At 46.8% G+C, this 12,643-nt stretch overlaps 1 protein-coding gene across 1 annotated transcript in view; it reads right to left on the bottom strand.

Annotated features, from left to right (window-relative positions):
- Window positions 1–22: 22 nt before the first annotated feature.
- PODXL2 (podocalyxin like 2) overlaps window positions 23–12,643 on the bottom strand; it is a 41,824-nt gene continuing 29,203 nt past the window's right edge. Inside the window, exons 5-8 of the mRNA XM_007060016.4 lie at window positions 8,734–8,890; window positions 7,008–7,069; window positions 3,903–4,082; window positions 23–3,219 (exon numbers count right to left, since the gene is read on the bottom strand). Of these exons, the coding sequence (XP_007060078.2) occupies window positions 3,010–3,219; window positions 3,903–4,082; window positions 7,008–7,069; window positions 8,734–8,890 (609 nt within the window). The 3' untranslated portion in view covers window positions 23–3,009. The remainder of the gene's footprint in view (window positions 3,220–3,902; window positions 4,083–7,007; window positions 7,070–8,733; window positions 8,891–12,643) is intronic.

Here is a 12,643-nt window from a genome sequence, read left to right as displayed (position 1 = left end):
CAGGAAAAATGAGCATTCACAGTTAAGAGAAAACTGTCCTTTTTTATTCATTTAACCTATAACTACCAGAAGCCACCAGATGTCAGTGTAACCTAATACTGGCCGACGGGACTACAAAGAAACCTTACTGAATGCAAAGTAAGTTTTTCAACTGTCAGCCTATCCTCTGTCCACTTTGGTGCCCAACACTGAGGGTTTATGTTAAAAATAAAAGTGTGACAAAATTATATGAACAGAAAAGTTTCCATGATTTAAACAAATAATTAATAAAAAAAAATATGTTTCTTTTCTTCCTTTAAACCTCCCTTTGCAGCATTAGAAACCCAAAACACAAGAACCAGAGTAAAACTGACTAGGAACACATGGCCAAACCCTGCACATGGATGTCAATAAGAGCTCTTTGCTCATGGAAGGATTGCAGGATCAGGACCATGCAGTGTAACTGATGCATGAAGTGTCACCCTCCCAAGATCAGTCAAATGCAAATCGTAAATTAAGTGGGGAAGGTAGATTTTTAAAGAATTTCAGTTTTAATAGTAAAATGCTATTAGCCACAAGGCTTTTGGAGACAAGGTGGGATTACATAGCCAAGCCACACCTCCTCTGAGATGCTTCTGAAGCAAGCGATCTGGCCACTGTGACAGACATCCAAAGACCACTCTAGACGTGTGGTGAGCTCCTAAACCTCAGAAGGAAGAGCCAGGAACTCTTCCTTTTTGCCTCCTGAGATACAATCAGGGTGCTACCCTAACCATAAGGAACTGGAGTAGCAAGCCACCAGAGCTTGGTAGCTGGCAGCATTCAGAGCTAGAGCTGCTAATTAATAAGCCTTGATGACAAACCTTTAACAATTTAAAGTTTGGTGGGTCCCTGCCATCTCAACAAATGCTGGCTTACGTCACCGTTGGGCTTCAGTATTAGCTGATCAGCTCTCTGCTGTCTCTGTACATGGTGAGAGGATATGAAACAAAAGTGGAAAAGCAGCCCAGCACTGAAGGAACAAGTGAGGGAAACCAACAAAGGAAAAATGTACTTTGTGTGGGTGTCCTAATCCATGTTTGATTTAATATGATTTTATTTTTTATAGTAGCTAATGAATATTAAACATATTTAATGAGGATTAGTAGCTATATTATTAACATTATACTGTGGTGCTGCCGAAAGGCCACAAGCAGGTTGGGCTCCATTGTGCTAGGTGCAGTATAAACACATAACTTAACTCAGTGTTTTATTTATTCACCATATAATGTCTTACATTTTATATAGCATCGCTTCATCCTGAAGAACCTCAAAGTATTTTCAACATAGTGGTTCTTGATTCCACAGCACAGACTCATTATAGTCCTGCATTATTCAATTCAGCTGATTTGGAAGTCAGTTTGTATGGAAGATGCTATGCAAAAATGAATCTGTATTAACAAGCTCATTTGTATCCTCACTTTCAGCACTCAGATATCAGTGATGAGCATCCTACAGACATAGATAGATAGATAGATAGATTTGAATTACAAGTTAATTGCTAATCCTCATTAAATACATTTGGATCTTTTTGTACAGTTATTCCCTTAAAGACCAAACTTTAATAGCATCTTGCCGCAGGCAGCCAGCCAGCCTGAAAATGGAGATATGCAAAACAGGGTGAAGAAGGGAATTTCTTAAGTATTTATTTTGGACCCAGGTCCATGGAACAATGAGGAGAAAAAAGGGACAAAACACTTCAAACTTAAGAGCAGTAATTTTGAGCATCATGATTTAGGCAGGGCTGGGAGCACAGTTATGCATATTCAAGTTCATTTTATCACATCCTCAGGGAGCTGGGGCCTTAAGGTTTGCCCAAGGCATGCCTGGGAAGCACTCCTATGGGCGCTTAGGCTTGATTCTGAGCTCCCACTGACTTTTATACTAGTTTAAATGCAATAACTTCAGCGGAGTTACTCCTGCTTTATACCGATGTGAATGAGAGTAGAATCTTCTCCCTTGAAACAGATCTGGTAAGGTCCCAAATGGAAAGGGGAAGTTTTCAGTCTCTGGATCTTATTTTCCTTCATTAAGATGTCTCAGCTGCTCTGTATGTTCATCTCACAAGATCAACCACAACTGGAGGCCATGACCATGGAAAATGGGATAGGAGCAGAAAAGGCCTCCTGCTCTCAGATTTAGACAAGGGATCTTGTGCTGATGTAACCTCCCAAGCTGCCAGGAGGCAGGTAATTGTCCTTTTCAGGTGAATTCCCACCCCACACTGAAGTACCAGCGGAGGCTCTGCAGTGCAGCATTGAATTCTCTGCAACCATCCAGCCAAACCAGGCTAGGTTAAAGTGCTCAAACTTTTCAGTGCTTGTGTAACCGAAAAGGAATTGGGGGGGTGGGGGGGGGTATTAGGCAGGGATGAGAGCTCACAGGAAAATGATTTAATCTGAACAACATAGCAGCCCGTCCCATCAGAAGCTGAAGCAAGGGCACTAGAGAATATCTGATCTTCATACCTGCACAGAATGCAAACTCTCTACCCAGGATATCACTTTGCTTCCCAGATCCAGAACAAGACACAGATTTTCCTATTTCACCTGCTGGGACAGATTCTGATTCCAGCTCCAGGAGCCAGTGAGGTCAGGGTCTGGCCTGCCGTCTCCCTGTTGGGCACCCAGTGTGAGTTGACTCCCCAGTGGCAGCCACTTGGTGTCCATCTTAGCCTCATCATTTTATTTCCCAAACCCAGCCATTCTCAGCTGCTACCGGAGAGCTAAGTAAGTGCATTTAAAAGTGATGAAAAAAGCATTGGTGCTACTGATAGCAAAAGACACATACACATACATACCCCAGCGCCCCACCCGCCTCCCTCCACTCACAGTGACCCTTCTCGCTCCAGGATTCGGACGCAGCCTCAGGACCACGACAAGAAAGAGTCACTCTGTCCCAAGCCCTATAAGAGGTTCCTGAGAAGCTGCCTCTCACCTCACAGTCCTTAAGTCAAGATAGGATAGACATATATTTAAGCTGTTTCTCTTTTTAAAGGTGTGTATCTTCCTCAAACACATCTGCGTCCTCACTCGCCCGCTTGGTGATCAGGACATCCCAGCCGTCGGGGCCGTTGATGGCACCCCCGCCATTCACACTGGTCTTCTTCTCTTGCATCTCCGACTGGCTGTCACTGGCCACGTCCAAGGTGGGGTTGTCATGGCAGCCGTTCTCCACGAAGCGCAGCTCCTCACCGTGTGACTGGAAGGGGGAGGAGGAGGAGGCAGGGTGGGACACAGAAACTGAGAAAAGCTCCCAATGCTGCAAAGGCGCAAGGCCAGGGCCAGATCTTGCTCCTGCTAAAGTCAATGGAGATTTTTGCCATTGTTTTCATGGGAACAGGACTGGGTGGAGTTTGTTCATGGCCCCATGTGAAGGTCAACTGGCCCTCGTGGTGGAAAGGAGGTGGCACATGCCAGGAGCCCAAAGGCTGCACCTATTCTATATAAAATGGAGCCACCTGAAGTCATAACTTTAATATCAAGGGGTAAATTATGGTGGATAACATTGTTCCCAGCATGCAATGCACACTGGCTGCTTGAACCAAGATGGAGCATGGCATGCTAGGATCTGCAGGCAGCACCTCCATATTAAAGATGGAGGTGACTGCACTGAAGAACTGAGCTGGATCTGGCCCACTGCAGGTGATGCTTCAAACGCTACTGGGTTAGTGCTCTCTTATTGGATCTATCAGGGTCCCAAATTCTAAACTGGACACGGCCATTGACCCACAGTGATCTGGCCCAGGTGCTTCGACCAAACTCATCTGGGAAGGTGGACAAGGAGAAGGAACATATCCCCTGCCCACCCAGCCACCCCACTCCTTCCATCCTGAGGGATAAGAGCCAAGTCCAGATGTCTTCCCGCACGCTCCATGTGCTCACCATGTTCTTCATCTTGGGCAGGCGCCTCTGCCAGCAATTGTAGATAAGCCCCATGATGATGATGATGGCACAGATGGAACCGATGATGACCAGCACCACAAAGAGTTTCCCATAGTCACTGCGGGTCTGGCTGGGCCGTGACTGGCAGCTTGTGGTGGTTGAGTAGTTCTGGATGCCAATCTAAAATTAACCGAAAAGAAAGGCCTGCTCAACCACTTGGGGGTTAGAGGAGCTGCAGTCACTGTCCTGTGCAGAATCCCAGAGCCCTGGCAGTGTGCACAGGCTCACTGTGACCAACAGGGACAAGAGCTAGCCTGGTGGGATCCGCTGTGGGATTATGCTGCACAGTTGGAAGGAAGGAAGCACGTGACTCAGTCTAATACTATCTACAAATCTTCCATGAGGCCACGGACTGACAGTGGGAAGAAACCAGACGACCAGGTGTTAACCCCTGCTCTGGGCTCACATAGGTGTGCAGAGTGGGGTAGCAAGGCAGGGGCTGTGGCTCAAGTCCATTCAGAAGGAGGAAATACTCTAGAAACAGCTACCTGGAGGGCAAAGGGGAGGAAAGCCTGTGGGGGAGGCAGAACTGCTCACTCAGCTGAGTGTAACCTTGGGTGTGGTTACATGTTTAAGAGTAACAGCCGTGTTAGTCTGTATTCGTAAAAAGAAAAGGAGTACTTGTGGCACCTTAGAGACTAACCAGTTTATTTGAGCATGAGCTTTCGTGAGCTACAGCTCACTTCATCGGATGCATCAAATGCTCAAATAAACTGGTTAGTCTCTAAGGTGCCACAAGTACTCCTTTTCTTGTTACATGTTTAAGCACTAACCTACTGTTTCTTTTGCTCTGACTTGGGCTCACAGGAGTGCAGGAATAAAGTTCTGGATAAAAATCTCCTTCGATGGAAGACTGGCATTCTGTTCCTACACGAGTGACCCACTTGGGATACTGAATATTCGAGAGGCCAATCACACCCATGGGGTAACTACACGGTAGCTGGGAGTGAGCCTCCCATCCTGGGCAGACAGACTTGTGCTAGCTTCACTGGAGCTAGCACACTAAAAATAGCAGTGTGGATGGTGTGGCTCAGGTGGAGACTTGTGCAAGCCCACCCAACTCTGCCTCCCCGGGGTGGGAGGCTTGCTCCCCACTGCAGCGTAGACATACCCAGGGAGTGTTCACAGAAATGATCTTAGCGCATTAACAAACACTCACTTCAATCCACAACACCCCTGGGTGGCAGGTAAGGCCCCACTTTACAAGGGAGAAACTCAGCTTAAGGGTCTTGCCCACAGTCACAATGGCAGATCAGTGTCATAGTTGGGATTAGAACATAGGAGTTCCTGACTCCCTGTCCTATGCTCACTTCCCCAGGCTACATACTCCAGACAAGCACGATACCAAAACTTTAAAAAATAAAACAGAACCTTGCCTGCTACAAACAGGATGTCAGCAAACAAAGCTGAACACTGCTGATTGGTCTCAGTGACTTGGCAGATTTTAAAAAGGTTATGTATCAATTCAATAGTATGTATGAAGAGTATAAGAGAATATCCTCCCTCTTTCTTCCAAGCTTATGATTACACAAGGTCTCTGTGATAAAGAGTCTGTTTCATTACTGATACAGCTGGAGAATGAATTCCAGGTGCTGAGGTAGAACATAAGTTATGTAGGATCTCTGCAGGTAGCTTTATTGTTCTCTCAAATAACAACAAGCAACGAGCCTTGAAGTTTCCTCCCATATTTTCCATGGAAAGGACAGTTCAGGATGCTGGTACCTTATTCACACAATTTCAGCAATGCCCCTCGTAGGGCTTTTAGGACTTTCTCTGGTGTAAGCCAATCAATACCACACTGAGCACTTAATTTGCTTCGTCTAGGTGCTCTGGGTTGTTAGGTTAGGGCAGTGGTCCCCAACCTTTCTGTGGGAATAGCACATTCCTATTCCCACAAGAATGTGGAGGGTGCCACACACCTCGCCGCCAAAATGCCGCTGAGAAGCGGCAGCGTAAAGAAGCGTTGCCGCTGAAATGACGCCAAGAAACGGCAAAGCTTCTCGGCGGCATTTCGGCGGCGCGGTGTCCTGCGGGCGCACACAACTGCCCCGGCGGGTGCCACTGCGCCCGCGGGCACTGCGTTGCGGACCCCTGGGTTAGGGGAACACATGCATCTGCCAACACATTCTGGTCTGACTCTGCTCTCACTTACACTAGAGTAATTCCACTGAAGTCAATCTAGTTCCACCAGTGTAAGTGAGAACAGAATCAGGCTCTTAATGCCTTCAAGGCCAATGAGCTAAAGGGGCAGACTCACAGGGAATAGACTAGTTTGCCTTCTTCCCTGCTCCTCATCCAGGGCACCAAGGTTCTTAGGGGAATGTTTGGTGAGTAACAGTAGTCTGCTATGGAATTCGAATAGTGCCGTCAATGAGAGAAATGGAGTACTGAAGGCTGTGATGTCAGAGGGGACTGAAAAGCAAGCCTGAACACTGGGAGGAGTGAAGAAAGCGAGACACAGCCTCCTCCATTCATCAGGTGTCCCCTTCTCTGGAGCAAATCTAAGGTTCAGCTCTGCAGCATGGTCCCCGTAACACAGGGAATATGATGACAGGCAAAAACAATTAAAAGATACTTCCCTAGGAAACAGAGGGCTGAGTAACCCTGGAGGGCACTCTGCCCAGTGCGGGAACTCACCTGGACTGTTCAGCAGAGGCTGAGCAACTACTGGCAAGAAGAGCTCTAATTGGCAATACGGTGAGCTGGACAGATCTCATCTTTTTATAAAAAACCCTACAGACAAAATCTGCAACCCATCCTGGCAGATGGTGGTGTGGGGAGCAGGGTAGGAGGGATTGGTTTATGCAGGATCCCCAAAGTGTGGACAGCAATTTCAAAGAAGCGTTCCAGAGACAACAGATGACCCCATAGCCAGTCACTCTTAATGGGAACTGACATCTGATCATTCTGCAGTCACCAGGGAGGGAAGAGGGGGTTCTGCCAATTTGCTTATGAAGGGTTCAGAGCCCCCTTAGACTGAAGCACGATCCCATTTTAATTGAACTGGCTGCCTTCAGCCTGTAGGTTAGGCAGACAGGTTCTTACCTCGGCTAAGCTCCTCTGAACATAACCCAGTGCCATCAGGACATCTTTCGTAGGGACAACACCTGGTGAGAAGAAGAGAACCAGATAGAAGTGGTCAGCCCTACATGCTCTGCTTTGGCTCACATTTTCAGCATATCAGCATTCCCTGGGAATTCCAGGGCAGTATGTGGCACAGAAGGGGACAAACATTTTATTAGTTTACAAACTATTTTATGAGGTAAATGTTTGGCCAGGAATTCCAGGTGCATGCAAGTGCAACTGAAAGTGTGGAATAACTGGAATCCAAAAATCATGGGGCTAAGCACTGTGCTACTCACACATACCTACGCCAATGCATTTCAGCCCTGACTTGCAGCACTCGCTACTCCTGAGTGCCCACACAGCTCTGCCAATACACCTCTCTCCTGACCTGCAGCATCCTTAAGGACATGTGTTGTGCTCTGCAGGGATCCCTAGCAAGGCAGCCTACCAGGCAAGACACAATTGACTGTCAGGAGGCATACTGCAACAACTTTGTTCCTGGCAGAAAGAAATCTGCAAAAGCCTCCCTGCTAGGGAGTCACTAACCATCACTGAGTGGCCCCCAAGTGGCTTCTTTCCCACATAGCTCACAGGATACTCTCCAAGCTGGCAAGCCAGAAAAGCATGACCTTTCAGTAGGATTTGGAGGCCAAAGAGTATTGCTCCCTCTCCAGGTGCCTCTCCAGTTTGGTCCAGCAACAGAGAGAGAACCTAACAAAAGCCTCATTCTTCACAGCAGAAAATGCTTCAGTCCTTGATGATTCCAGGGTTCCTAACTGGGCACAGAAGTCCATTTCTGACAGCTGCCCAGCCTGGCTGTGCTGCTAGCATTACACAGCCCAGCTTCTAATCCCCAAGGGGATCCCCTCCAATAGAAAGAAAGGTTTACTTTAGGGCCGCATGTGCTTACAAGAACCTTTTTAATGGTGCATGGCATGGTCCACAGTGTTAGGAGAAATGCACTAATTTAAACAGGCACGTAGAACATACCTCTTAAATGTCCACCTTATTTCCCAATAACTGTGGTGCACTTTATAACATTACTTCTTACTTGCCCTGTATGAAATAACACAGTTATAGGGCCTTCCCCATCGAGCCTATACCCTAAACAGACTGCAGAAGCAGTACAGAACAGTGACAGTCCCAGCTGATCAGAGTGTTCCCATTGGGATTGCTTTTCAATGGACATGAAATAGTTCTTCTAACCTCACTGGGTAGCATTGGCAGGCTCTGCAGATCTGAACAAAGAGCAGACGATCTCACGTGCTGCAGCAGAAGAGGGAAGGAGGCACAGAGGCAAGCATGGGAAAAAAATGCACAAAGATGAATGTGTGCAAGGATAAAAAGGGAGGGGGTGAAGCAGGAGGCACTGGAGGAGTGAAGGGAGGAGAAAGATGAGAGTAGAGTTTTGCAGAGTCTTGAAGGTCAGGAGGAGAAGCTGGAATCTGATTTGACTGGCAAGAGGGAAAACCACCGCAGGACTGTACATGGGGGGGGGTGACATGGTGTGGGCAGGGAAAGAGGCTTATACTCTATGGACACACAGACAAGCCTGCAATCACCAGGTATAGCTAACAGAGGCAGCATTGTATGGGATAGCAGGAGGGATAATGTCACTATAACCAGGAGAAAAATTGGCAGTTAAAGCCAGATACACCCCTTCCCAGTCCTACCACCACCACTCAGCTTTTCTACCAACACTTACCCTCCTCCCCTGCCAAGGTCATTAGCAGGTGCTTGTCATTCTCATTGGGTTTGCTCAGAGAGATCAGCCACTGGGCCTGTAGTCCATCTGCCTGCCTGGAGAAGGCATCCTCTACCAGAGACAGCAGCTGGGGACCCTTCTCCAGCCGAAACTCCTCCTGCAACAAGGAACATTTGAAAGCATCTTACCCTCCTTTATGGCAAAGACGAACCAGTGGAGTGGAAATACAGGGACAAATGCAGACTTGGTGTAAGTGAGTACAATGCCACTGACTTCAATGGAGTTATACCTGTCTACAGCAGGGATGAATGGGGCTGTTGGTGGGATTATCTTGTGTGTGGTGGGAAGGGAACAGTACAGGCTCAAGGGATGGTTTAAATTTATGTGTTAATTAAGTGAATTTAGCACTCCTGAAAGCAGCTGGCAGTAACCACAATGCAAACCATCAATGTGCTTGTTCCACATCCAGATCTGCAGAGGCTCTTCAATCAAGAATCACAGCGTCTCCTTTCAGTCCAGTACTGGCCCACACAGCTGTGCTGAAGCACCTCAGTCCTAACCTGTATCCTCACCCTGGGTTTCTCTTTGTAGCATCCTTCAGCCTCAACTGAGCCCCTCCCTGCAGCAGGCAGGGATCCCAGAATCACTCCCGTGTGCAGAGCTGTTTTCTTAGCCTAAAGTAAAATTGTTTCAGAAGCCAAGAAAAAATGCCAGATCTGAAGGGAAGGCCTCAATTCTCGCAGCACCCGGCACCGGGACAGGGGGGCCCCAGCTCCGGCTGACATGTGCCATTGCCTGGCAGCTCCTCTGCCACTTTCCCACTCCTGTGTTTCTATTCTTGTCTGCAGTTGCCATGCCAACCCAAAGGCCACCCGGATGATTAATAAATGCTGGCGCTCCTGGTTGCCATGGCAATCCCAAGTGCTCAGGGCAGGCACAGGCCTGAGCAGTGAATGGCCTAATTGGAAAAGACACCTAGGACTCAGGCCTGAATCACAAGAGCCCATGAGTGCCATGTCTCACCAGGCGAGGGCTCTGGATTTCAGCTGAGGGAGCATATGCAGCCACCCAGGAGAGGCATGGGAAGAGGGCACGGGTCGGAAACTGCTCCACAACTTCACCGCAGGGGCCGCCTGCTCAGAACCACGCACAGGGGCCATGCAGCCAGCATTGGCCTAGTGGCCAGCTCTCCACATTGTGACGCACCCACCACCTATGGCTCAGCAGGGGCCTGGGGATCCTGAAGGGAGGGGTAGCATGCTCAGCCTGAGAAGAATGGGGGTGGGGGGAGGGAAGAATATTTGAAGTAACAGAAGCAAATGAGACAGAAGAGGCCCCAACAGCTCCAGCAGTTCTCCTTGGCTGAAAAGACGGCGGCCATGACATAGTTTTAATCCAGCAAAAGGATAACTCGCAGTGCTAGAGAGACTTCAGGCTCAGATTGCCTGTGAATGGAGGCAGGGCCCTGAATGGACATGCATTATTGTTAGGTCCAATTCTAACAGACATCTATGAGAGTTTTGCCCAGACAGGAACTGGGCACTTAGAACCCATTAGAAAGATAAAGGGACCCAGCCAATTTGGGTCTACAATGGAGATCTTGGTAAAAGCGTGTTTGTGGTAAGGGGTACAGAATCCTAGGGCCCAATCTTGCAAGGTGCTGAGAGGTGCCCGTTGACACTCAGCACGTCATAGCATCGGGCCCTTAAAACAAACAGAAATATCTGCATGTTTTTTTTCTAAACTCATTTAAATAAATCAATAAATCACTTAAAAATGCAAATACTACTCTCTCCTGCAGCACTGAAAACCCACACAAAACCCAGAATGGGTCTAGTGTACAGGAGCCAGAAAGCAAAACTGATACACTCAATGGAAGCCAACCTGTCTACTTTCACTGTCCAATCTGAATGAAGTTCAACAGACAGTAAACAAACTGCATCAACTGTGATGGCGGGGGAAGAGGGAGTTTGATGTAAACAGCAAAAATCCTTTCAGTTTCAATCATATAAAACAAGAATACAACACAGGGAAGGGAAACATTTGTGTTAAATATTTAAGTTGACAGGTGTCCCTTTGAATAAGGTTGAGGACGGCATAAACCACTTATTGGGAATATTTGTTTTGAAACTTGAAGTCAAGTAGAAAAACAGTCCAGTCCTGCCTGCCCAAGAGCGGCATCTATATTTGGCAGGGAATAGCCAAGGATTACACCTCCAGTCCCCTGCACTTTTGCTTTCACTTTTCATCTCCTTCCAATGGTTAAATCTCAATGATTGCAAATGGCAACAGAAAGAGACGAGAGCTATTACATACAGCAAAATTGCACTTGTGTAGTACACAGATGAAATAGCAGAGAGAGAGGGATGATGACCGAGGTGGATAGGAAATGAACCATCACAAGCTTATTTTTAAGCGCTGATGTTCTGAACTGTAAATGTTAGTTGTGACAGAAGCACTTAAAATGGTATGAAGGACAAACAGTTCTCTGTTTGAAGGGGCAATGCTAATGTCAGGAGGCTTACTGAAAGGAACATATTTCTTATACCCCTTTAGAAAATTATCATTCATTCTATATATTTATTGTTTCTAAAACAAATTCTTCAGGGGTGTCATTTTCTCTTTTTAAAAAAGACCCATGTGCATAGATCAGTGCTCAAGAGCAATCCAGCAAGAACAAAAAAACCACGCTCAGTCCTGTACAGGGACCTATGATAAAAAAACAAATACACAAAGAGGAGAAAATATTTAATCAGAGAAACATTCCGTTTCAAATTTCTAAAGTAATCATGTATTTTAAAAATCAGTTTAAAAATCACAAAGGACAACCTGACCCTGTCCCCTTGATAACTGGTCTTCAAGGGTTTGATAAATGGCCCGTGGGAGGTTCCAAAGGTGAATGGGCCCTTTTACCAGAGATACACGAGGGATTTTGGGTCCATCAATTAACTGCAGCTTTCAGGGATTGATGGGTGAGTATTGGATTAGCAGAGCACTTCTGGTTAACAGACACTAGAAAGCAAACAAGATAAGGGGGAGGCAGGGGGACAAGAGGAGAGGCACTTAAGGAAGATTTAGTGACAGCATGAACCATTTACTCTGGAAACAATGAGTCTTTATTTGCAGAATCATCAGAGAAACGTGAGCAGAGACATCATACTCCAAAAGTGAGGAGAGGAAAAAAGTCTGGGTCTTGGGATCAGACCCCAATCTTGCCAGGTCATTGCATGACTAGGGAATGCAGTGTTACCTCAGGTACTCGCCTGCAGCTGAGATGGAAAACAAAGGCTCCTTCCCATCTGGTGGAACATCCAGGTGGAAATTAAAGATCCCAAACCTGGTGTTTAGGCAGTGTTCCTACCTGCAGTAAAATCGGTTCTGACTTTTCAGGCTGAATTGGAGCTACTGCTAAGCTAAGAACAGATGCTGTGCTTGCTTCCACAGTGACTGCACTGTGAGCATAGAACCCAGTACTGCATACTGGTTTAGAAGAGAACCAAAAGAGAAATATGACCTAGTAGTTTGAACACTGGACTTCTACCCAGCAATTACTATGATCTAAGTCCAGATCCGACACTGGTCAAAACACTTTCGCTGCCAACTCTTTTCCCATCTGTAAAATGCGAATAATATTAACCGTCTTCCCATGGGGATTGTGACCATTAGCATTTGAAAAAGTCTGGAAAATGAAAATGCAGACCACGGGCTAAATATTATAAACCCAATCTCTATCCTTCTGAATGGATGGGCTTGTGGCTAAAAGCACAGGATTGCGAATCTTAGATCTACTCCCAGCTCTGCCACTGACTCACTGTGTGTCCTGAAGCAAGTCACTTCACTGCTCTGTGCCTTAGTTTCCCCAGCTGTAAAACTGAGATAATGCTTATCAACAACACTGGGCTGCGGAGAG

The sequence above is a fragment of the Chelonia mydas genome, chromosome 7, assembly GCF_015237465.2.
Source record: "Chelonia mydas isolate rCheMyd1 chromosome 7, rCheMyd1.pri.v2, whole genome shotgun sequence".
Lineage (NCBI taxonomy): Eukaryota > Metazoa > Chordata > Testudines > Cheloniidae > Chelonia > Chelonia mydas.
Note: the sequence above shows the minus strand (reverse complement) of the source record. Positions and strands in the feature narration are given on the sequence as shown.